Source organism: Globicephala melas, chromosome 12 (genome assembly GCF_963455315.2).
Source record: "Globicephala melas chromosome 12, mGloMel1.2, whole genome shotgun sequence".
In the NCBI taxonomy this organism is placed as follows: domain Eukaryota; kingdom Metazoa; phylum Chordata; class Mammalia; order Artiodactyla; family Delphinidae; genus Globicephala; species Globicephala melas.
In genome coordinates this window covers 11,087,332-11,112,932 of record NC_083325.1, presented here as the reverse complement: position 1 = coordinate 11,112,932, position 25,601 = coordinate 11,087,332, and the positions used below count along the sequence as shown (strand labels likewise).

Genomic DNA, 25,601 nt, shown 5'->3' with positions numbered 1-25,601 from the left:
ATTTCTGTATGTCTGCAGGAGGGCCGAGCCTCAAAGTGCATCTCCATTTCCTCCTCAAGAGATTAAAAAAAACCCAGCTCGACCTCTCTGAAGTCCCCCTCCAGGCACCTGCATCTCCAAATGGTTATGTGTTGATGGCCTCCGGTGCCTCAAGGGCCAGGCAGCCATGCAGGTGTGCCCACCTGCCACAGTGTGAGCGAGCACACAAGCCACATCCAGCTTGGTGCCCACCCAGCCATTCACACACACACCAGCGCCTCAACCTCGGCTCACATCTGTGTAACCCAGACAGACGCAGCACGTCCGGGGTCCCCACCCCACGCCCCCGGGGGTGCCCCCCCCCGACATTTCCTTTAACGAGCTGGGTACTTAGCAGACACGCAGGTGAACAAAGTTACTAGTATCTCTCTATCCAAAGCTTAAAGCCCGATGGAGAAAAGTCTCAACTACAGTTCAAAGTGAGAGAAAACAGAAGGATGGTAGCATGGGATGATGGACAGCATTTTCCAGATGCATCTCTAAATGCTTTGGTTTAATCGTCACTACGTCCCTAAGAGACTGACTGAAACTGGGGCTCCTGAAGGTGGGCAGACGGAATCTGACCCCAAGGTCCCTGCCATTGCCTGTGAGCTGCATCTTCCTACGAGATGGAAAGCCCTCGTTCAGCCCTCCACAGCCACGGTCTCCATGGAGATAATCTAAAGCCCATGCTCTCGGGGAAGGTCTCAGGGCAACACAGCAGAGCTGATGTCACAGGAGGGAGGCGCTTCTCTCTCACAGGCTCTGGCGTCTCCGTGATGGGCTCCTTCTCTTCGTCTTGTCATTGTTCGCGTGGTGTGGATACGGCACGTGTCAGACAGGTATGCGAGGCTCTTAAGACCACAACTGCCTTATCCAACTCCAAGGGAGACACTCATTAAACCTGAAAACTGTATCCCAAATAAATGGTAGGCATCAATTTATCCCGCCCACAGCTGGCTGTGCTACGAAAACTGTCATCCTATCAACCTGTGTGCGACAAATGCGGGGCATCATCTCATGAGGTAGGATGGGCCCAGCTTTAATGTTTGATAGGCAGACTTTTCATTATTCTTTTCTCAGACAGTAATAGCATCTCATTTTGTTAAACTCCAACATGTGATGAACGAAGGCCTCAAAGAGGGCCATCTGAGAACATGCATCTCTGGACGTTAAGTACGGTTTACGCTATTACCAAACAAGCTGTAATTTTGACCTCTCCCCGTCCACTAGCTACAGAAGACCATCTATAGAAGAACAGCCCTTCCGAAAACGAGGCTCGAACAGCACAGGGAATTTCACTTGTTAGGAAAGACGACACATACAGACTTCAAGTTCACATACAGTACAGCTGACCCTTGAACAATACGGGTTTCAACTGCGCAGGTTCACTTACACACGGGTTGTTTTCAGTATTGGTACCTGTTTCATTTTACAGTTCTTTAACTTAGTGAAGTGGGGGGGAAAGTTTGTGTTCAATTAGAGATCACAATATGTGGAATCAAAAGGACTAGAGTTTGAGTCCTGATTCTGTCCAAACAGTTTCAGCTTCCTGCCCTTGGGTGAGTCATTTATCAATTCCTTTGTCTTGAGGCAGGGATGGCAGTGCGTGGATTTTTGACTCCAAGGAGGGTCGGTGTCCAGAGCCCCTTTGATGTTCCAGGCTCAACTTACATGAAAATGCTAATATGTTGACACCAATTAAACTGTGGTTTCCCTCAGAACCAGCCTGCAAGCCACCTTTTCTTCTCTACCTTGTGGGGTTCAGGGCTACGCTTCCCTCTATGTCGTTCGGTCAATTCATGCCTGCACACGCCCGAGACAGAAGTAGGAGGCAGGCAGTGTGAACAAAAGATACACTGTCTCTTGTGATCCAACAATGAAAGGGTTTTCATCTCCTTCTTGGCCCTTCTAGAGAGCCTGTCCTAGCATCGCGTGCTGCTGCCCACTGCAGCCCCCCACCGGGACATCCCCATGCCACCGCTAACCAAGAGCAGCCTGTCTGAGCACAGAGTGCCTTAGGCTGGACACGCTGATGGCAAGGCAAGAAGGTGAGTGATCCTAGCCTCGGTACTGGGGGCAGGGGGGAGCCGGGGCACGCTGGTCAGAGAATGGCACGTGTCTTCACGTTCTCAAGGGTCTAGCACCCTCTCCATGGCCTCAGACTGCAACCCCAGCCAGGGCCAAGAATCCCATCCAGTTGGACACCATCCCCAAGGACCTGCGGTGAGCACAGGGCATCCCACGCCTGCAGGGGACCGGAGCCCACACCTGCTGACGCTCCCTCCAGCAGATGGGACCTGGACTTGCACTCACGCAATTTCCGAATTGTGAAAGAAGCCAGCAGAGGCTATCAAAAACAACAGGAAAGCTGGCTGTCTGGGTGGGGGCCCCCACCCACGGGGAAGAGGAGGCATCAAGGTGCCAGCTGCTGCAACACACACAGATGCTGCTGCACCGCGGCTCCCAGCTAGCTGCTTGCCCTCTTCAGAAAGCCCCAGAGAGAGATGCAGTTTCCCCACTGACGTCCCTGGCTGCCCGGTGTTCCCCGAGAGCCCTCGCCCTCCCTCCCCGGAATCTCACAGAGCTGGACATGGGGAGCTATGGAGCCAGGACACCGTATGGTTGCAGGTCACCCAGCAACGAATCCCAGAGCTCCACCACTTCTCTGGACCCTTGGGTTTTGTCCCACTACGTGCTCTATGTGTGCCTAGGCTGCTGCAGCACTTTAATGCCTAATGACATGGTGGAGACGCACCACGGGGCTGCCACTGGCCAAATCTGTGACAATCTGAGCATTAAGTATCGAGAGGAACACATAATAAGCTGCTGAACTAAACGCGGACCCATGAACTAAAGTTGACAAACGAAGTAAACACAGGGGAGAAAGGGAAGTTCTTCCTCATTTATACACACTTTCCTTCTATGATAAACGGAAAAGTACTGACTTTGTAGTGGGGGACACCACCTCTGACCAGAGTCCCAGGAATGGGACAAACTGACACCCTGTGCCTCCCGATACGATGCACGGAGGAGGACACAATGTCACACTGTTGGGACGACTGGCAAAGTCTGCATAAGACCCACAGACGACACGACAGTACTGCCACGTTGTTAATTTCCCAATCTTGCTAATTACTCTGGCTGCACAAGAGAATACTCTTATTCTTAGGAAGGACACGCTGAGGAATTTAAGAGTAAAGGAGTATCGTGCCTGCAGTTCGTTCTCGAAGAGTTCAGAAAATAGTTTGCACACAGGTAGGTACAAGGAGGGAGGACGTTAAAGCAAACGTGGCACAATGTTAATAGCAGGGGACTCGCGTGGCGGATACAAGAGGGGTCTTTGTACCATTCCTGCAACTTTGGCGTCAAAGCCTGCAATTATTTCAAAACAGAAAGTTACAAATATACACCAGACTTGGAGCAGTAAAACTCCCATCAGGTAGAGGGGTGGGTCGCCCTGCCCTGGCAGGGTTCATTTGGGGCGATGACACCCACCGAGTCACAAAAGGAGAAGGGAACATGCACCGGGGCTTTGCGCTCACCTGTGCCTCTCTCACCTCCTGCTTCAAGGATTCAGACTCCACAGCTCCGTCTCATATGCTTCCCCACTGCCCTCAAGTGCACTGAGCACATGACAACTACACGACAACTTCCTCTATTGCTCTAACTGAAAAAACGGGAAAATATCCTGTCAGGCTTCGCAAGGCTTATGGCAACAAAAGACCAACACTTTACAAAACGTACTGTAAAAGTATTAAGCAAGTAGAGACACTGAACATTTAAAAGGTTCCGATCCACCATAAAGCAGCGTGGCGACGGACTCTGCTTGCCAAGAAGGGACACCTCCCCGGACAGACAAGTGCGTAACTTGGAAGCAAAATCCCTCCCATTTCCTCCCCAGGTTTCCACCCCCAATATTCAACAATGGCCCATCAGTGTGACTGCAGACAATGGACTGTTTTGAATCCAACAACTCTTAAGACAGGCGTCTGCGGCCCTGGGGTCACTGTGTCACTATCCCGAGTTTCAGAGTCTGCTGTTTTGAACTGGCTGTTTCTAAGACCTGGAGAATAAGTTTGTTTCGTTTTTGAAAAATGAGGTGATAAGCTAGAGTGTGTCCCTACTCCTCCCCCGATATTCCAGCCTTCTTAGAAAGCTAGAGTCCTTTCAACGATTAGCGACTGCATTTTTGCACTGGTTCTTTTTTAAGAGATGCCAAATAAGGTTCACGATTACAAATATTGAGAACTACTGCAATGAGACTCACTTCTATTTATCTTACCCAAAGCACTGAGAACAGGTTACAGCTCATTTGAAAAAACATATGAGCATCTTCAACATTAAACCGTGTAATAACGCTGGGAACACGGTGGGGAGGCGGGGTGTGAACTCTGAGAGGCTCTTCTCCCACCTGCACGGGAGAGGCTTGGTGATGAAGACCACCCGATGGCCTGTGTCTCCTCTGCACGTGATCTGAACGGTCCCGCACCTCGGCAGCCTACGTGTGGGTGTGGCTGTGCTCCAACCCCGCCCCCCCTCCCTAGCCCACGTCTCACCACCGAGCATTCGGGGCCACCACAGAGATGCATCAGCCAGACCCATCCAGGTAGGCTCGGGGGAAAGCTCTGCAGAGTCACCGATACTTCACGTCAATCGCAGAGTCATCGATACTTCATGTAAGTTCAAAGAGAAACTTTTGCAAAACCTTCTTAAACACACCTGGCTCTCTGGCCAAAGGTTCTGATCCAACCCCCGGAGGATGGAGCTGTGCTGACTCATCTCGGTGTCCAGAGCTCCCCGGACTCTGAAGGCACCGGAGGCCGGCAGCCTCACTTCTCCTGCGGAGCCCCAGCCAAGCCAGACCTGGAGCCCTAAGGACCTCTACCATCCGCTTTGAGACGGGATGGGGAGGCGGCAGGCCCAGCACGCCCGTCAGTTCACGGCCCAGCCTCAGCCTGAGAAGCCGCCAGAGCCGTCAAAAGTGACCTCTTCCTGCTGGATTCGTGACACGTTCCAGAATCAGGACTGGCTATATTCAGCCTACCCTCTTGAAGGGACCGACGTCCCGAATATCCCAGGGCCCCGTTTCTGACCACTGTCTCCTAGTCAAGCGGGAGAGCCGAGTCCACACACAAACAGTAACCCCGAAACCCCACCAGTGAAACCGAGGCAGAAGAAACTAGGGCAACGGTAACTTCTGTGGCAAATTACACAACAACCCACCTTGCCAAAGTGACTGCCATTTCAGATCTAGGCTGACAGGGAATTTATGTTCTGTGAGCAGGTCCCCGTCAGGTGTAGGCCGCCAGGCATCCTGCCAGCTAGACCCAGTATCACAAGAAATTCCGGAGCCCGTTCATCAATGTGACATTTCCCGTTTAATGACAGAATCACACGACAGCACATTTCCCATCACACACACACATACACGCCCTATAGAAGGTACGAAGAGGATCCAGTGTGAGTTTTCTGAAACTCCCTGACTCCCTTCTGGAGATTCTATACTGAAGCAATAAAAGACTCTCTTGTAATGGGAAAACATCTCCACGTATGTTTCAAAAAGCTGAACAGGCATTGCACGTAACAGGAAAACAAGACTGACTGAAAGCAATTTACAGGTAACATCTGTTCACTAAGCAACAGCTAGCTACAAAAGAGACTAACATTGAAAGCAGGACAGAAATATTGGGGGGTCCTAAGCATAAACTCCCTCCAGAAGAAAAAAGAAAGAAAAAAAAAATCTTTAAAAAGTATTATAGGACACAATAATGTTTGACAGAAAAGGAGTCAGATGGAAAGTAACACAGTAAGAAAGAATGATATTAAATCTTATTTTGTAGAAAATAATTGTTAAGTACTTCCTTTTCGATACATCAACAGAAATACCTTCATACATGGTTGCCAGAAAAAAGGTTAGCAAAGCCAAAATCACATTCTCTCACACATTTGCTGGTGCACCCCTACAGGAAGTAGTCACACATGCTCCTAAGAGCCTGACTCCCTGAGTTAAACCCTACCCATTTTAAAATGCCTTCCATGGGAATAAGGTGTCCAAATGGTAACATATATGGCCCCTGGGCAAAACAAAATACACTCTGTGCCTGCAGAGTAGGATCTAAGGCTGAATTTTTTTTTTTAACCCAACAGCACACCTCAAAAATCCCAGTGGCACTCAATGTGAGGTATAAAATTTTTATACCCCCGATTACAGGCTATGAATTATTGGCCTCCTAATACATTTCAATAAATGAACACCAAGGACAGCAGTGGGGGCTGGAATGACAGAGGCCCCCCTGCTCTGACTCATTGCCTGGCAAATCACAGGGGAGACTTCTACTTTAAGAGCTGGCATCGTTCCCTTTGGCTAAGATGGAAATTTAAAAATTTCTTTACTTTTGACCCAAACTGCCTCCAGGGAGGGCTGCAACTCCCTCCCTGGCTTGAGGACTACGTTAGTATTTATATGGGAATACTTCAAAGCATATACAGAATCCCTTTTTTTTCAAGCATGGAGAATTTAAGGTTTGTGCTCCTACCATCCCTTGGTCGGCCTCGGATTTTGTCTAATGGCCACCACTTACATTCAGCCATAAAACAAATGGAAAATGGGAAAGGAGGAAGAATGGTAGATCACACATAGGTAATACCGCTCATTTCCAGAATAAGCACAGGATTATTACTAGTCTTTTCTTTTTTTTCTTTTTTTTTTTTTTTTTTAAATGGCAGGGAGAGGTAGGGTGTGAGGGAGAAAGGGGGTAAAGAAAACATCATTACCCTCCTTGGGTAATATGCATTAAATTCGTCTCCAATACGCCGCAACTCTTGCGCAATCCATATCTCCGGACGCATATCTGCAGGTACAGCCTGAGACTGCCTCATGGAAGCTGCATCAGAACAAACAGAACAAAAATCACATTGTTTTCCATAGATCATTTAGAAAGTCCCAAAGGTCAGTTTCTAGAAGCAAGCCCATCTCACACACGCTTTCATGTTTTGGGACGCTCCCTAACTTCAAGAGCTACAATCATGCATTCGAGATTATGGTGGCAGGCTCTGCTACGTAACTCTGGTTCATGAGTAAGGCATACAGAGTAATTTCATTTTCAACAACAACTGGAGATTCAGAATTGCCAAATTTAAAAATCTCCTGGCCAGTGAATTACATACTTCCATTTCGAGAAGGCAAACTAACACAACAACGGCACAATGGATGCTGCCCAAGAAATAGCCTTGAAACATATGAGAGTGTAAAGATTTAGGCTGTCCGTAAAGTAACTATTATATTTTGATCTTAAGGCAAGGTAAAATTCCTAGGAAAATGTCACACGTCAGCGAGGAACATGAAATGGTTGTATTCAAAGCAAAGTCAGTGAAAACCTGAGAACTGAATGAGCTTGTTTCCATGGAAGGAGGTGCAGTGATACACAGCCAGTCTGCACAAGTGCCACCAAGGGGCCAAATGAAAGCATAATTGCATGTTTTGTTTCGATATTAATGCAGCCAATAAAGATGGCTCAAGTCTGCAAACACCACATGGAGAGAGGAAATGTTTTGGGTGTAAGAGCAAAGGCTTTTTTGAAAGGAGAAAAAAGAGGGAGGTTCACCCTTTCATTAAGCTGTCACTCCCATCTACACCCAGTGCATTCAGCCGTCAGTTAATGAGCCCATTTCAAAGCCACGTGACGGCCAAAAATGGAGCACAAAACTGTGAGTTGTCCAAAGATCCCACCAGCATCAGGAAGACGATATCTCCAAGTACCACGAAGAAAAGTGTTCTCCACACTCAGAGAACAGCTGGGTAACACGGGTAACAGGAAAAGAGATGAGATTATTGGATTTCAACTGCTATTCACAAGCGGCTTACGCTAACTTCCTGTTAAAAGGAGCACTCTGCTGGCAATTAAACACACGTGTTATGTTTTAACCACAGCGAAAAATTTAAGCACCTATCATAATCAGATTTTGCCATAACATGAATATAGCTTCCTCTTTTGTATTTTTGTAAAAAAAAAAAAAATCTTGTACGTTGTATTAAGAGTTTTATTTATCGTTACAAATAAAAGTGCTGTTGGTTCCTAGGTCTACAAAAGCACTTAAAAGTGAACACTTTTTTGAGTTTTTACCAAGTCTTCTCAATCTCTTGCCCCAACTTCTCTGTCCCCCCGGCCCTCACCCAAGAGAAATGAACGATGATCCCACAAAGGCTGAGAGGCAGGGCATCGTGTGTGTGTGTGTGCGCGCGCGTGCGCACGTGCATGCATGCGTGTGCGCACGTGTGCACAGGTGTGGGGGCACTGAACAAAGAACACACGTGCATCCTCTCCAGAATCATCTGTGCTGGCAACGAGCCAGAGGGGAGATTTCCCCAAGGACGCCTGGTGAAGCGCACAAAGGCTGATGACAGGAAGCTTTTGGGATACGCCAGGCATGTCCCCTGAACACCCCTCCAAGCACACAGAAAACTGCCTTGGCGGTACCTCTGTCACAAATTCCATCGTTACTCTGTACAAGCCTATTAAAATTAAAGTTTAAGTAGCTAAACCGGCAGAAAACAGAATTTCAGGGTGTATGTGATGCCAAGTGGTCTATAATAGTTCACTCCCTTCTCCTGGGTTTGCAGTGCTTTAAGGATTTTGTCCATCACAGGTACCAAATCATTACTATCTTTTCATACTATCAGCCAATCAAGTGCTCTTTCCCTGACTTTAGCAGCTGTTGTTACAGTCAACTCACCTTTTTCTAAGAAAAAGCCTCTTTTCTTAGAATGAACACTGTGGTCATCACCTGCAGAGTTAGCTCAGGGAGACGCATGTATCCACAGATACAAGTGACCAGACCAGCGCACAGGATGCCACGTGGTCGCTCAGAACCCGTCACCCACCTCTCCAGAGCCCCACTCATTTCTCACTACACTTGGCTCTCTTCGAGAGAGTAAATCTGCCCTCAATCCTAGAGTCAGAAATGCAGAAAATGCCAATTATCCAAAGAAAATCTGTGTAATCTAGGCTGCATGTTTTACGAAGATGACAGACTGGTAAAAAATGTTGGCAAGTTACCCAAGGTTTAGTAAATCAAGACACTCACTAATTTACCCAATGAATATGAATGCCCGTGAGCCAGACACCACTCAGGAGATGGTCTGGGTACAGCAACCAAAGATGCCCAAGCCCTGCTCCCACGAGCTCACATCCCTGCAGATTAAACGCTAAACTTCAACTAAATGATAAACTTCTTCTGGACAAGGATACTCATACCTTATATTCTTATAACACAAAACGAAGTTAACTCCCCCGGTTAACTTCCCCCGACCTGCAGGTGAAGGCTACTGAATTCTCTTTAACACCCTCACTTACCTATGTGGTTTAGAAAGTTCTGTCTGGCTCACGGGAGGGCTGACGGCCAGAAGCACCACCATTGGAGCCGGTGCACATCAAAATGAGCACCTAGTGACTGCGTCAACCTGGCCAGCAGCTGAGAAGCACATGTGGAACCTTGGGGGCCAGATCCAACTTGTTCATCTTAGAGACAAATGCCCTGCTGTTTGTGGGGGGAAGAAGATAAGCAGATGTTTCTTCTGCAGAAAGAAGAGTTCTAACTGCTAGCTTCAATAAATGCCCAGAGAGAAACACATCCCCGTGGTCTGGCAGTGAGGCCCTGGAAGCTGTACTCTTACAAGCTCCTGGTGCAGACAGTCCACGGACCAGGCCCTGAGAAATCCTGAGCAGGGGGAAGAAACCACGGGTCAGTTCTGGGGCCCAGACGTGTGTCTTTGGAGAACACTCAGGAGTCAGGAGAGTTGTATTAGCCAAAGATAATTGGTTAGACCAGGCTTAGCATACACTAACTGATAAAACAGATCAGTAAGAGAGCTAGCAACTGTGTTTAGGTATATATATTTTTTGAAGTTTCTATAGAATAGTAACATACACTATAAATTAACGTTTGCAAAGGAGACTGATGTGTCTAGACTACTCTAACACAGCAGCTATCACCACTTGGCTTTAAGAATTGGAGTTTTTTTTTTTGCAGTACGTGGGCGTCTCACTGTTGTGGCCTCTCCCGCCGCGGAGCACAGGCTCCGGACGCGCAGGCCCAGCAGCCACGGCTCACGGGCCCAGCCGCTCCGCGGCATGTGGAATCCTCCTGGACCGGGGCACGAACCCGCGTCCCCTGCATCAGCAGGCGGACTCCCAACCACTGCACCACCAGGGAAGCCCCCAAGAACTGGAGTTTTTTGAGAAGCAAATACTGTTCTTATTTCTTGAATAAACCTAAAATGAATGACCAACATTCACCCTGCAATAAAACCTAGCCCATAAATACAGGCAGTATTGGTTTTAAGGTAAGATCGTAAGCTAAAAATTCTATTTTGAATATTTTCAAAGGCATCCTATTCCTATATTTTAAAATGGTGGCCTTAATCTCAGTTAATACAGTGGATTTTTGCCACCTAAATTTCAAAGATTATTTCTCAAGTAACAAAATGTCTCCTTCTGGTGGTGCCGGGGGGGCCGGGGGCTCTTCCTTAACTTCATCACTAGTTTAATGCTGGTGTCTGTCACATGCGGTCTCATGTCACGTGAGAACCTAGCAGGGCTAAGAATGGGGTCTGGCTGACCTGAGAATTTCCTTGTCAGCCCCACGGCGGCACTGGTCGGAGCCAGAATGAAGGTTTTTATTCCCTTCATCACCAGTTTGCTGAATTCTGCCCCACAGTGGCCCAGACCACGAACCACCACGATGCGGAAGGGATCCAGGGCTTGGTCTTCCGAAGGTGAACCTGGAGCTGGTGGGGTTCAAGGGCAGGGGATACTCAAAAAACACACCCTCACTCCTACAATCCTTTCTAGATACTCAATCTGCCTGCTCCCTTGCTAATATAATCCACTTATCAAGAAGATCATTTACATTTATATCTCTAGCCTGTAAGACAGATAAGCATCAAACATAAACATTTTATTATGCTCTCTGCAATGTGTTTAACAGCCGCAAATACTGATACCTCGTCAATAAAATGGGTCTTTATTTGAAACAAAAGCTCTTATTACTTAGATCACATTTTTAACTAAGGCAATTTTACAGAAACATAAGAACTTCAAAGGGGAAACTGTGATGAGGTGTATTTTCACCCACAGAAAATGTAATTTCAGCATTTAAGAAAGCATTTCGGGCTTCCCTGGTGGCGCAGTGGTTGAGAGTCTGCCTGCCGATGCAGGGGACATGGCTTCGTGCCCCGGTCCGGGAAGATCCCACATGCCGCGGAGCGGCTGGGCCCGTGAGCCATGGCCGCTGAGCCTGTGCGTCCGGAGCCTGTGCTCCGCAACGGGAGAGGCCACAACAGAGAGAGGCCCGTGTACCGCAAAAAAAAAGAAAGCATTTCATGCCATAAACCTGGTGCTAAAAGGAGAGAGGGGAGGGAAGAGGAAAAGCACAATGAAATATAAGCAGCTCTTAATGTAAAGCTACTGCTCCAAAGCTGTAACCAGAAGTCCACACGAGGCCGGCTCCGATCCTGTAAGCACCATTCTGAGCTGGGGAACTTGCTGGGCCCAGATTTTCTAACCAAAGCCACTAATCAAAACTTTGGAATGCAACTGTGTCACACAGGCAATTCTGTCAAAAGTGCGATATGTTAGCTGAATTTTCATCAAAACTCTTGGAAACAATGCTAGAGTTTTCTGAAATCTAGCATTTCAGAATCTAGCATTTCAGGTAACCTGATTTCCTATAGGAAAAAAAAACCCCAAACCAAAAAAACCACGAGGTCTCTGATTAATCTATTTTTCTATACCAGTGTGCCAGGTGGGTAGAAAGGAGGACATTTTTTCAACGCCAAAGAACTCTGAGTTACTGAAAGATGTGCAGTATTGCATTAACTGTTGTGGTTCAGCTACAAAACTAGTTTCCAGCCTAGAGGGTAATTCCAAATCTTAAAAGCTCAGAGACTGAAAAAAAATTAATATCGTGGTTAAGTGGCTGATAGTGAAATCAGGCTGAGGCTTTCGGAAAGGGCTTTCTGTAGCGCCGCCAGCGAGAGTGGGAAAATTTAAAAAAACGAGATTGTCGATGCATAATGAGCTCGACATCCGTCAAGCCAAACCTTCTGATTTTTCCTGAACGTCCAACCGCTTCCACCCCACTGTTCCGATCGGCAGGTGTTCAAAGGAGCTGCGGTCACATTCTGACGTGCACTGCCATCTTTCCACACCCGGCTGGGCTGCTGTGCGGATGACGAGAACCATCCTGGGGGCGGCGGGACCATGTCTTACACGTGCGCTCACATCACTGCAATCATCCTTGGGGACAGGATGCTCTCACGTCCCAGGGCCAGCGGCTGTTTGAGTTCCCAGCACATCACTACTGGAGCTTCAAGTGCAGAACCAGAAACCAAACGAAAATCCACGGAAACATTTCACTCTATACTGTTTTCAGACGTTCGCTGAGCTACAAATACTGGGGTAGAATTGAGATTACATTTTCAACTAATCAACATGAACTGAGCTCTCAATCAATATTCAACTCAGAGTTGAGAAAGGGTTTCTTGGTCCCTGAAGAGATGCGGAATGTATGACTTTGAAGAAATTGTTTTTATTTTAAACACAGAACATAATACTTAGGCAAATAAGTGCTCATTTTGCCCGGCACTTACCAGGGACTGTGGAGCAGAAAGCCAGCCCCTCCTCCTGGCATTTCAGGGCTGCCCATCTTTATCCCTGAGGAGACTCTAGATTGAACCAAAAGACATAAAGGACCACTTCCTGTTGGCTCTGAAAACAGGGCTGAAACAATTCCAAAAAAGATGCTCCAAAAATGTTCAGGGAAGCACTGCTTGTGCAGGTGGCCACTGTGAAGGTCAACGCTCATTTGGAGAAGTAAAAATTCTGGGATGTTTATTCAACCCAACAGTCTCCTTACTTAAGGGGCTATCTTCAGAAATATCTTTATCAGTTGAGATTTACAAGGAAGCAACCAGACAGCTGGCCAAGGTTTCCATAGGAAACCCACCTGAGGGACGGAGCTGTCTCAGCAGCTCCAGAATTCCCAGCCACAGGGGAAGGAGGGCCGCTGCCATGACAGTAACTGACTATGAGTCATTTACTATCATTTACTGACTGCAGTAAATGCTATCAGAAATCACCTTGAACTCTGATGGTTCTCAGAAAGCAAACGAGCCAGAACCCAATTACACACACACACACACACACACACACCCCTCCCCTTCTGGGTCTATTATTTCTCAATTCCATCACTTTATTTTTTGATAAATACTGTATCAATTCCACTGAACCACTGGATGAAAACGAACTGGATTCGAAATAAAATCAAGAGATAGTATTCAGCATCAGTACTCATGAAGTTCCTAAACCTGTTTTTCCCTGGTACACACATGGGTCAAGCCTGAGCAGTTGCATGAATTCAAGACGGTGCTTTATAAATAGCTGTTAGGACAAAAAAAAAAAAAAAAACTAAGAAAGCGAATGAGATGTAGCCAGGGTTTTCATACTTACTCTTTCCATGTGTATTGCCCACTGCTTTTACGTGGCCGTGAGTAAGAAAATCAAAATACGCTGCTTTGATCAATTTCCAGTCTGACCATTTGGAAACTGCAGGTAAACCAAGGCTGTGAAGCTGGAAGTCTGGAAACTAGTGTTCGTATCTTCCCCCTTTGACCTTAACTGCATCCTACAATAAAATATGAATCTAAAGGCATTAAGATGAATGTGTCATGCCTTCTTCAACCTCAGAAGACCATCTCCCCTGAGCTGTCCTCTAACACACATATTTTCAAGAAGCCAAGGCCAGGAGCAAACCCAGATCCCGAGTTTTTATGTCTACGTCCAAGGACATACCCGGCTAACTCTGGGTCACAGCAGAAGCCAGCATCTTTCGTCAGGTGGGGGACCTGGCAGGAGCCTCCTGCACCATGATGCCTGGTCGCCCGCCCTGGGCCTGGTGCACCTCTTTTCCTAAGGCACTGCAGTCCTCGCTGATAGGCATTAGGGGCTACAAACTTCTCCCTCCTGGGAACTGGAATGTTCTCTTCTAACCCCGATCCCAATCTAGATTCTGTCCCCTGGGGCTACAAAGACAATCTATGATCCCTCTCAATCATTACCCCTCTTTTTAATCAATGCAGCTGCCACCTCGTGCCCCAGATCTGGTCCGGAACCAGTTCCTTCCATGTGCCTTTACGACGAGCCCTGGGAATGCCCTCCATCACCACTCTGGTCCCCCTCGGGACGCTCCAGAAACATGATGCTCTGAATAGCGTGTGGCTGTGGTCTGCAGCGGGCCTGGCCGGGGGCAGCAGGACACAGGACACTACTGTTCCTTGCTTTCCCTACACTGCCGCTAGCCCCACTGTCTCCAGGACAGCTGTGTCTCTATTTCCATAGTCTTAGATTCCTTCCAGAATATCACGGAGGACTTGACTGTGCCTGTGCCGTCCTACTCAGAAGAACAAACACAACCTCATGACCCTTCCACTGACAGTGGAAGGAAATTCCTATGCAGACAATTTATTTCACTACTCACTCCAGCAAACTACATAAGGAGAAATGCTTTTTGGAGACCTTTTATTTTCTTTTATTCTGGCCACACCACGCAGCATGTGGGCTCTTAGTTCCCCAACCAGGGATAGAACCCTCACCCCCTGCGGTGGAAGCGTGGCGTCTTAACCACTGCCAGGGTTAAACTGTAACCCCGGCAGTGGTTAAGACTTAAGTGGTTAAGGTTAATGCAAAGTAGTCTAGAAGTGATTTCTGGATTGGGATTGGCTAAGTGGTTACAGCCAGGGAAGTTGTAAACACACAACTCTACATGTTAATTCACTTAAGACCGTTCCTTAGAAATAAAGTGTTAACAATTCTGAAGTTACTAGCTTTCGGTAACCATCCGTTGTTCCTGGCCCAAAATCAGATGTGGGGGAGGAAATGAGAATTTAAACTACAAATATAAAAATTTTTGATTACAGAGTGTGTGTGGCTTCCTCTATAAAGTTGAACGCTGGCGGCAGGAAACAGGTGACGAAAAATCTCTTCTCCTTAGTTCACATGAAGGTCTTAAGCGTCCCTGTTATTCTGTCCTAATGCTAGTGGAGACCAAGGCAAGGGGCAAAATACAGAATCCTGAAAAGCTACATCCGCAACAGCTTTCCAATTAAGACGTGTAAAAGCCTATAATTTTATTTATGCAGTTAAAATTTATACCGGCAATGCACGAAGTGAAGCACTCATCTGTTAATGCAGATATACGGTGACTGATAACACACCAGAAGGCATAATGAAAGCTTCCCACTTCGAACCAATTCACAAGACGCAGCTGCCTCTTTTTATCCCGCATCGTTATCAAGAGAGAAAACATTACACCTCAGTTCCAGACACTATTTTGCATAATCACAAGGACGGAATCATTGTGTTTGGACATTTGATGGCTTAAATATTTGGCCTCAAAACATATGTCTGTTGCCATCGGGCTGTCTGACTTCTCCCTAAAAAACTTACAGAGCTCGTGCGTCTGGAGAGCACGTTTATGCTGAAAGGGAAACACAGCCCCAAAGCCTTTTGTAGGAAACTCAGTGATAAAAAGAAGTGTAAGAACTGAACGCTGTGTAAAAAATAAGAAAACCAAAAGGCTAAAAAAGTGAGCAGAGAATCTGACCGGTATCGTGAGCGATCCATCAGAAAGATGGTTGGAGCCCAAGTTCCTTCATCCACTGACCAGCCTGTACCGACCTCGTTCAAGCCACCACCTGACCTCCGCACGCGACACGGCAATTCGGGGGGTGGGGGGCTGCGGATCCTAGGCCTTCTCTGCAAACCACAAAAATGTTCTGTCCATGGCTGTGCCACGTCCCCCCCCAACACAGGAAAAGAATGGAAGCTAGAGTCGCCGCCTTAGGGCAAATACAAGTGTTAAGATGTGCAGAATTCTGCACTGAAAGATGTCTTGTCTGGTGGTATCAAAGGTCTTTTTATCTGCTCAGGTTCTCAGGTTCTTCCTCTTCCTCCCGATGCCCTTTCCCCTCCAGAGACACAGCTGCTGGCCAAGCTCTACCCCCTCATGGGCTCAGATCCTGGGTGCAACAGTTTGGTTACCCCCGCACTGAGAAAACCACCGTGCAATACCGACTCAACAGGGTCGCTCCAAACCAGAGCAACTCCCACCCCGCCCACACCAGATACCCTTCAGTGCTCTGACCGCTGCAGACTGGCTGCAACACCTTCCCAATTCAGGAGGACACTGGCCCCCAGGCAGGTGGAGGGACTTGCCCCAGGAATGGACGGCATCAGAGGAAGGACCAAGACTGGCCTGGGCCACTTGCAGGAACTTTCCACTCCAACAATTCCTATCAAACTATCAGAAAAAAGGACTGGAGAGAAAACGAAGCATGGTGTATGGTATGTGTCAGGCTTTGCTTACAGAGAAAACCCGGTTCTAAGCTTCAAACGAGCCCAGTGATAAAATCTGCACGACAGAAGAGGGAATCACGGGCACTCGTCCACTGTCTTAAATATCACTGAATTCTCTAAATCAACAAATATATGTGGTTCTGCCACGTACCAAATCGTTTCCTTAAGTTGGCGGGTTGTTTTGACCAGTTTAGCAGAATTTATGCTCAGCTGTAAGTAAAACTGAGGTCTGAATTCAAATATATACTAACATAGCATAGAGCCAGAATTCACTTCTAGACTACTCGGCAGTAAGAAATTTCTCAAGGGATGAAAAAACAAATAAAAAACCTTCTTTTAGCCTCTTCCCCGGCGAACTCACCCACACTAAGGTTGTCAAGTGTGGCTCATCCCATACATGCACGCCCTGACCCCACCGACACACATTTGCAAGAGAAAAACAGGTCCCTTCCACATAAGCAAGCTTCTGTTAAAGGTCTCAAATCACTCACTAAATCTATAAATCACTTACATCAAAATGTTTTAGGAACTGGAGTGGGACGCATGCTCTAGTCCAGGAACGTGACTTATTTTGGGGAAAAAAAGTTCCCAGAGCGACTCAGATAGTCGAGAATCATTGTGTCGAACCGGTTTTAATTGTAACACATACACCCTCTTGGACTGAAATGGTTGATTCCATTTTTTAGAAATTTTAGCTCCAAAACCACTTTCACGCCTAAGGAAGGGCCGCAAAGCCCAAACTAAAAGCAGCATCGTGCCCTGTGCAGAGCCAGACACCTGTGCCGAAGGCCCGGTTTCAAGGCCCTGGCTCCAGCACCAGATGGGGCCTTGAACAGCCCTCACTCCTGGCCTGCGGGCACACGTGGCCAAGCAGCCCCCTCCCAGGAGCTGGTCTGCTTCATCACCGTCTGGTTGAACCACAACTCTACTCAAGAGCAGTGGGGATCTGGTCCAGGGTAGAGAACAGAGGAAATGCAAAGTGAATTTGGGTTTCCCACAGGACACTGGGAATATCAACTCATCCTAAGCAAATACTTAAAACCACGAAGGCCTGCCTCTTATAAACTGGGCTTCAACTCGTGCACCAGGGAAATGTTTGTACTGACCGTTGGCATCGGTCAGCCCACAGTGTGTGAAGCAAAAGTTCCCAAGGATTCATGATTCACTCACTCAGAAGCAAAAACGAAAATTTAACGATGGCCAAAGGAGCAGAATTTCCTCAGGGAAAAGGGAAAAAAATTAAAAAGCTGTTTTAAAATTCCTGATTCTGGTCAGGCAATGAATATTTCTAATGCTAAATCCATGAGCAAAATAACTTTTATTTTGAAAAAAGGTGCAATAACTTCTGATTGCAGGAAAAAGTAGTTCAGCCTATGTCTTATGTCTCCAGACCATTCTTGCTCCAAACACACGTCTTGAACTACAGTCAAGTTTCTGCCAAATCCAATAGGCCGTCTCCCACAGGTGTCCCCAGCACAGGCCCGGTTCAGCAGAGCCAGGCGCAGCGTGGGTTTCCAGATGGCTCTCCATGGTCTAAAGACACCAAGGTTCCTTCTCAGGGTGATATGCGGGTTCACGGGCAGGTGAGGGGTGGTGAGTTGGACCTCCCCTGCCCTCCCAGGCCAGTTTTTAGAATAGATTTTCTTTTTTTGTTTGTTTGTTCTGGGACCTGGTAGGGTTAGAATTATAGTAGCATTTCCAGATAATTCACTTCCCTGTGAGTTGCCTCAACTTCTGAAACGACAGCTCCTTTCCATGGAAAGGAAAAAAGAACATTTCATTACGTCATGCTTGCTGACCTGCCGTGGCCACGATGGTCACTGCACAGCAAAGAAAATAGTGACCGAGTCCCTACCAGCCGCTCTCCGTCCAGTAGCTTATGCAAAAGTCTCCCAACCCTTGGAAGTGAGCACTTCTGTCTCCACCTGACGGATGAGGAAACCAAAGCTCAGAGGGACTAACAGATCTGCCCAGGTCACTCATGGGTCTGGAGAACAGCCGGATGCCATCCAGACCCTGCTCCAGACCCACGCACAGCCCTGCAGGTAAGGCAGTAGCAGCTCACGGGCACTGAATCAACCGGGAACCCTGCCAGATGAAGATGTTCTACAATAAAATACTCACTTTGCTAAAATAAGAGGCAGATCCCAAAAGAGTAAATTAGTGGGCTAATGTCCATCGAAGTACTCATGGTGATGGGCCAAAAGCCTGATCTCATCTGGATGAAATCATAAGGGGCGTGACAGTTAACACCGGACCGTATGAGCAAGTTAATACTGAAATCGTGCGTGCCACAGTGACAAGCTGCTGTGCACGCCAAAAATGAAGATTAACATTAAGAGAAATTTTTAAATATATATTATTTATTAAATTTATTCTATTATAAATGCTAGCCATGAGGATTTTCCATATACAACAACAACAAAAACAAAAACAGGTAAGACCACCTGTAAGTTGAATACAAAAATATTCACTATTAACATTTTGATATATTTTCCTTCTAATCTTCTTGTTATGCTGATAAACTTCTTGATACCAAATTACGTGTTATGGAGTACATGTCCATGTCCACCCCAAAACTCATATGATAAAAATCTCTTCCCCAGTGTGATGGTACTTGGTAGGTGGGGCCTTTGGGAGGTGGTTAGGTCATGATGGTGGAGCCTTCGTGAATGGGATTAGCGCCCTTGGAAGAGGAGGTCAAGGAGCTAGCTTGCCGTCCTTCCATCACATGAGGACAGTGAGAAGGTGGCCACCTACAAGCTAGGAAGAGGGACCCCACCAGAGCCGGACCATGGCAGCACCTTGGCCTCACACTTCCAGCTTCCAAAACTGTGAGACAAATGTTTATTACTGAAGCAACCCAAACTATGGTATTTTTATTATAGACTATGACACTAGGATGTCGCCAAGAACTCTGTAACCTTTTTAAGTTGAACGTAACACCAGGAGCCTTTTCCACGTGACTATTCTTTTTAACATCATTAGAAGACAGCACCACAGTCTGGCTAATGTAGATGTTTTCCCATACCATTTGGACTGCCAGTAGTTTTCCGGTTGGTATAAAACAACGCCACAATGAGTCCTCTGCACATACGCTTCTGCCAGCATTTCCTACATGAGGAAGGAATGGCAGGCCCTGTTCTGTGCCTGCAGAGCAGGGTCGGCGGGTGGGCAGGCGGGTGGGCGGCACAGTGCTCACAGCCCAGTGCCTGACACAGCACAGGACCAAGGCGGCCGTGTCTTAAAGGACAGACGTTCGCTTTGGGTCCACAGGACCTCCACGGAGAAGCAAAGCAGGCTTAGGTCACATGCCCCGGCACGGGTCCTGGCCACTGACCAAGCAGAACGACCAGAGGACAGTGACCAGAAGGTGAAAGCAGATGGAAATTGTGTCACAGGAGGAATACACCAAGACTGAGGCTGACCCAACAGAGGAGGAATGAAGACCACTGGACTCCAGCGTGGGAGGGTGCTGGTCCACGGGGAGTCCCATCCAACACGGGCAGGGTGACCACAGACCAGGGGCGTGCAGAGACTCGGGCACTGGGCAAGTGCTCCGATTCAGTGGTTTTAAAGTAGGTCAGGAAGCAAGACATCAAGACAGTCGAGCATTCAACCGGCAATTATGTGCGTATGTCTATCTAGAAATCTAATACCACAAAGGCCCTAAATACTAACCAAAACAAATCAGTGGATGATTGATCTTTCTCCTGCCTTAGAGTCCAATCACACAGAACCACAAGACTTAGCATTTTCCTAATGAGAAGCTCCCTTATGGCACGTGGGATCAGACTTGTGTCACCCATACATCTTCAGGCAGTGCGTTTGAGGGCGGCGTGGTGTGTACCCTCTGAGAGCACGTCACCAGGGGAATCACAACAATAGATACTGCAGTTAGTATGTGAAAAAAGTGGCTAGGATTACCGTTAAATCGCTTCCTGACATTAAAATCCTACTATTCCGTATAGAGAATAAAAATAAAGGGTGAAAGAGGTGACTTCTAAAATTCTGAGTAGTACTTTGCAACCAGAGCCGATCAATAGCAATCATAAATAGTTCAAAGAAGATACAGATTTTTAGCTCCACGAAGGTGGGGTCACCCTACTCCCCCAGGTCCTCCTTTTTACAACTAAGCACGGAGGACTGAGAGGGGAAAGAGAGTGGGCTGCCTGGGGACCACGGGGCTTGAGGAATGACAGGGTGGCGAGTCCCCCGGTTTGCTCATACCCTCCATACCTCCCGACCAGGGCACTGCAGAGGCCTGCAACGTGATCTCCAACAGGCAGAGAGAAAACTATCCAAGGAAAGCTGTTCTCTTTAGCCAAAGGACTGGGGAATGGGGGCCCCCAACAGAAAGCCTTTTGGCCATACCCACCCTACTGCAGCTGAACACTGCCCGCTGCCCATCCCCCTGCCCAGCAGGAGTGGTTGGTGCTCTGAAACCACTCAGGTGGTACTGGCAGCTTAGGCAGGGAGCTGACCTCCCAGGCGCTGCCCAGTGGAAACAGATGACGCTGTGATTCCCCCCACTCCCTCCAGGGCCCCAGAGACATCTAACGCTCCCCCCTTGACTATGCAGCATGGAGGTGGGACCAGGCAGGGTGAGTCGCCACTACACACACACATACACACCATGTATCAGCGGGCCCAGCCCCCACCTCCACCCAACGCTGGTGAGCAATGAGACAGAACAAGTCAGAGTGAGTCAGCCCTCACTTCCCCCACCTCAGGCCGCGGGAAAGGCCTAGCGGGAAGCTGAACCTGCCCAGCCCCCGGCAGCAGCAAGACTGAATGAGGTGGTGGAAAACAGAGCCAGTGGCCCACTGATCCCCCACCCCAGCCTCAAGGCTCAGTGGGACCTGGTGGGTCACTGAGCCTCCACGCCCACCCGGCATGAAGGAGAACAAAGGGGAACTCACACCCAGCACCAGTAAGGGGAACGAGGTGGTGGAAGGCAGGGCTGGTGTGTTCCACCCCTGCCCCCAGCCCTCACGCTGGTGTAGACAGGGAACAGAGAGGAACTGAGCTTTGGCCGCCGCCCTGCAGAAACAAGGCCTGCAAGTCAGCCCTCCACCTTTTCCCCCTCCAGGTGTCAACAGGGGCCCAGGGAGCTAAGCGTACACCCCTGACTGGGCTCCGTGAAGCCGTGCTGGTCGGTGCCCTGCTTTTGCTGGGAAAGTAGCAGCAAGGCCCAGGAGGGATCTGAACGTCCACCCCACCCGGCAGAGGCAGGCAAAATTTTAGAACTGAAAAATACATTTAAAGCAGAAAAGCAAAAAAAAAAAAAAAATCACTGGAGTGGAAGTGACACAGGAGGGAATCAGCGGACATGAGGCTAATCAGTAGAATTTAGTTAATCAGAACAAAGAGAATAGATGATGAAAAATGAACAGTCTCGGGGACCTGTCGGACCACAACAAAAATACTAATACTCTTTTGTCACGGAAGTCCCCAAAGAGGCAGGCAGGGACTGAAAAAATACCCAGAGACACAATGGCTGAAAACTTCCCAAACTTGGCAGAAAATATCAAACCACGGATTTGATATTATATATATAACTCAAATATATATATATTCGAGTTAACCTTGAAATGGATAAACCCAAAGAAATCCAAGCCACATTAAACTTCTGGAAACTAAAAGACAAAGAAAAACCCCTGGAAGCAGCCAGACAGAAATGACACATTACTTACAGGAGAACAATTCGAATGACAAAGGATTTCTCACCTGCAACCATGAAGGGCAGGAGCAAGTGGCATGTTTTTCAAGCACTGAAAATAAAACCAACCGTCAACCGCAAATTCTATAACCAGTGAAAATATCCTTGGGGGGGGGGAGGGTGCGGGGGGCGAGGGGAAATAAAGACATTCGCGGATGAAGGAGAACTAAGGATTGTTGCCAGCAGGCCTGTCATTGAAGAATGACTAAAGAAGTCCTCTCAACAGGAAGGAAATGATTAACAGAGCCTTAGGACTTCAGAAAGGAAAGAATATTGGAATGGGAAAAAGTGGGAGCAAGTAACTAGCCTACTTCTCAGGAGTTTCTTAAATTACATTTAGCAAAAGAGATAATGTCATCTGACATGGTGCTCAATGTATATGGAGGAAATATTTAAGACAATTATATTTGAAAATCGGGGCAGGTAAGTGGACCTAAATGGAAGAAGTAAGGTACCCACACTGCAAGTGAAGTCATAAAATGGTGACGCCACTGACGCTGGTAGATTACATCTGCATAGTGTAACAGCAGAGCAATATATGTAAAAACACTACAAAAAAAGTCAAGATGGAATCCTAAAAAATGTTCCGATAACTCACAGTAAGGTTGAAAAAAAGAAAATAGGAAACAGAAACACAAACAGAGGAAACAGAAAGATAGTAAAATAGCACACTTAAGCTCTAACATACCAACAAGTACCTTAATTGTAAACAGTCTAAATGCACCACTAAAAGGACAGATTGGGTGTGGCAGAAAAAAACCAGTATCATCTAAAGATATGTTGTACACAAAAAAACTTATTTCAAATACAACATAGGTAGGCTGGAAGAGTAAGCATGGAAAAAGACATCCCACGTAAACATTGCTAATATTTTTTACAAAAAACAGGAGTGGCTATGCTTTATAGCAATGATAAAAGGATCAACCTAACAGGAAGATGTAGTTCAAAATGTGCAAACACCAAACAGTGCCTTGAAATATACAGAGCAAAATCTGACAGATATGAAAGGAGAAAGAGACAAATCCACCATTACAGTTGGGGACTTCAACACTACACTGAGCAGCTGACAGAACTACTAGACAGAAGATCAGCAAAGATACAGAAGAACCAAACAACACAACCAACCAATAAGACTAAATCGACAAATATATAATGAACATGCCAACCAACAACAGCAGAAGGCAGGTGTTTTTTTTTCAAGCACTCATAGACCATTCACCAAAAACAGACCATATCCTGAGCTGTAAAACAAACCTCAACGCATTCAAAAGAACTGAAATCATACAGAGTATGTTCTTTGACCACATTGGAGTCAAATAAGAAAACAATAACAGAAGACAAGACAGTCTTCACGCACTTGGAAGTGAAACAACACATGTCTAAGTAATCTAGGGTCAGAAAGGGAGTCTCAAAGGAAATAAAAAGAAAACACACAGAAGTCAATGGAAATGAAAACACAATATACCAAAACATGTGGGATACAGTTAAAGCAGGAGAGAAGGGAAATTTATGGCACTAAATGCTTGCAGTAGAAAGGTCTCAAAACACGACTCTAAGTTTCTACCCTCAAGAAATTAGGAAAAACAAAACAGACACAAAGCAAACAGAAGAATAATAAAACAACAGAATTGAAAACAGGAAAATAATAGAGAAAAGTCAACACAATAAAAGGCTGGTTTAAAAAAACACAACTGGGGAATTCCCTGGTGGTCCAGTGGTTAGGACTGTGTACTTTCACGGCTGTGGGCCCCAGTTCGATCCCTGGTCAGGGAAGTTAGGTCCCACATGCTACAGGCAACCAAGAAAAGAAAAAGTGTTTAAAAAAACAAAACTGACAAACTCTGATAAAGATTAAAAAGTAAGAAAACATAAGTCACCAATGTCAGGAATAAAATGGGCTATCACAACAGATCCTGTATCCATTTTAAAAGATAATAAGGGAACACTATAAACACTTCATAGGCTCAAAAATTCAACAACTTAGAAGAGATGGACCCATTCCGTGAAAACCACAAAGTACCAAAACTCAACCAAGATGAAACAGATAACCTGAATAGTCCTATAAACACTAAAAAATTGAATTTGTAATTTAAAAACACCCAGAAAATAAATCTCCAGGTTCAGATGGTTTCATTAGAGCATCCCACCAAACATTTAAAGAAGAATTATTACCAATTTTACAGAATCTCTTCCAGAATAGAGCAGGAGGGACCACTACGCAACCCACTATTAAGGCCTTGATCAAAACCAGACAGTCTTAACGCAACAGATAAATACCTCTCATGAACTTAGGCACAAACACCCTCCACAAAATATTAGCAAATTCAATTCAGCAATTATGAAAAGAACTACACCCTGACCAAGAAGGATTTATCCCAGGCATGCAAGGTAGATTAATACTGAAAGTCAACATAACACAGCATATCAACTGGCTAACATAAGTCACATGATCATATCAATTGATGCAGAATAAATGTTTTATAAAACCCAACATCCATTCCATTCATGATAAAAACTCTCAGCCATCTAGAAATAAAAAGAAACTTCTTCATATTTTTAAAGAGCATCTACAAAATAGCTACTTCATACTTAATGGTTAAAGACTGAAAGCTTTCCTGTTAAGATCAGCAGAAAAGGCAAAGATGTCTGCTCTCACCACTTCTATTCACCACAGCACTGGAAGTTCTAGCCAGTGCATTAGGGCAAGAAAAAGAAATAAAATACAAATCAGAAAGGAAGAAATAAAACTGTGCCTATTTTCAGATTATGATTGTCTAGATAGGTCTCCCGATAAATTTTTGAATTAGAGTTCAACAAGGCTGCAGGATATTAAGATCAACGCACAAAAATGAACTGCATTTCTATACACTAAAATGAGTATGTAGAAACTGAAATAAAAAATAAAGTACCATTAATAATCTCTCCAAGGTAAATAAAATCTAACAAAATATGCATAAGATGTTTATGCTGAAAATTACAACACCTGAAGACCTCAGTACTTGAAGAGACATTCCTGCTTATGGATTAGAAGATCTAACATAGTAAAGAGGCAAATTCTTCTCCAAAGTGACTTACAGGTTTAACAAAATTCCTATCAAAACCCCAGCAGGGGTTTTGGTAGGCACAGACAAGCTTATTCTAAAATTTATATGAAAAGGCACAGGGCCTAGGCTAAAATCATCTTGAAAAAGTAGAATAAAGTCTGAAGAATCACTCTACCCATTATAATGGCTTCATACACAACCACAGTAATAAGGCAGTGTGGTATTGGCAGAAGGACAGATACATCAATTAATGGAACACCAAAGAGAAACTGGTAACAAACCCACACAAACCTGACAACTGATCTTTGACCAAGGTGCAAAGCCATTAGATTGAAAAAGAAAAATCTTTTCAGCAAACAGCGCTAGAGCAACTGGGCACCGTAGTCCAAAAGAATAAACACT

The 25,601-nt window shown here is 46.3% G+C and overlaps 1 protein-coding gene across 9 annotated transcripts in view; it reads right to left on the bottom strand.

The window, feature by feature from the left end:
• Window positions 1-25,601, bottom strand: part of BCL2L11 (BCL2 like 11) — a 157,605-nt gene that overhangs the window by 122,042 nt on the left and 9,962 nt on the right. For 3 of the 9 annotated variants that reach the window (XM_060309489.2, XM_030851786.3, XM_030851780.2), the window contains one exon: window positions 6,796-6,905. The exons of 4 other annotated variants lie outside the window; for them this stretch is intronic. In XM_060309489.2, the coding sequence (XP_060165472.1) occupies window positions 6,796-6,905 (110 nt within the window). Of the gene's footprint in view, window positions 1-3,563; window positions 3,689-6,795; window positions 6,906-25,601 lie in introns of all 9 variants that reach the window. 2 more of the 9 variants (XR_009566188.1, XR_009566189.1) reach the window with 2 other exon arrangements.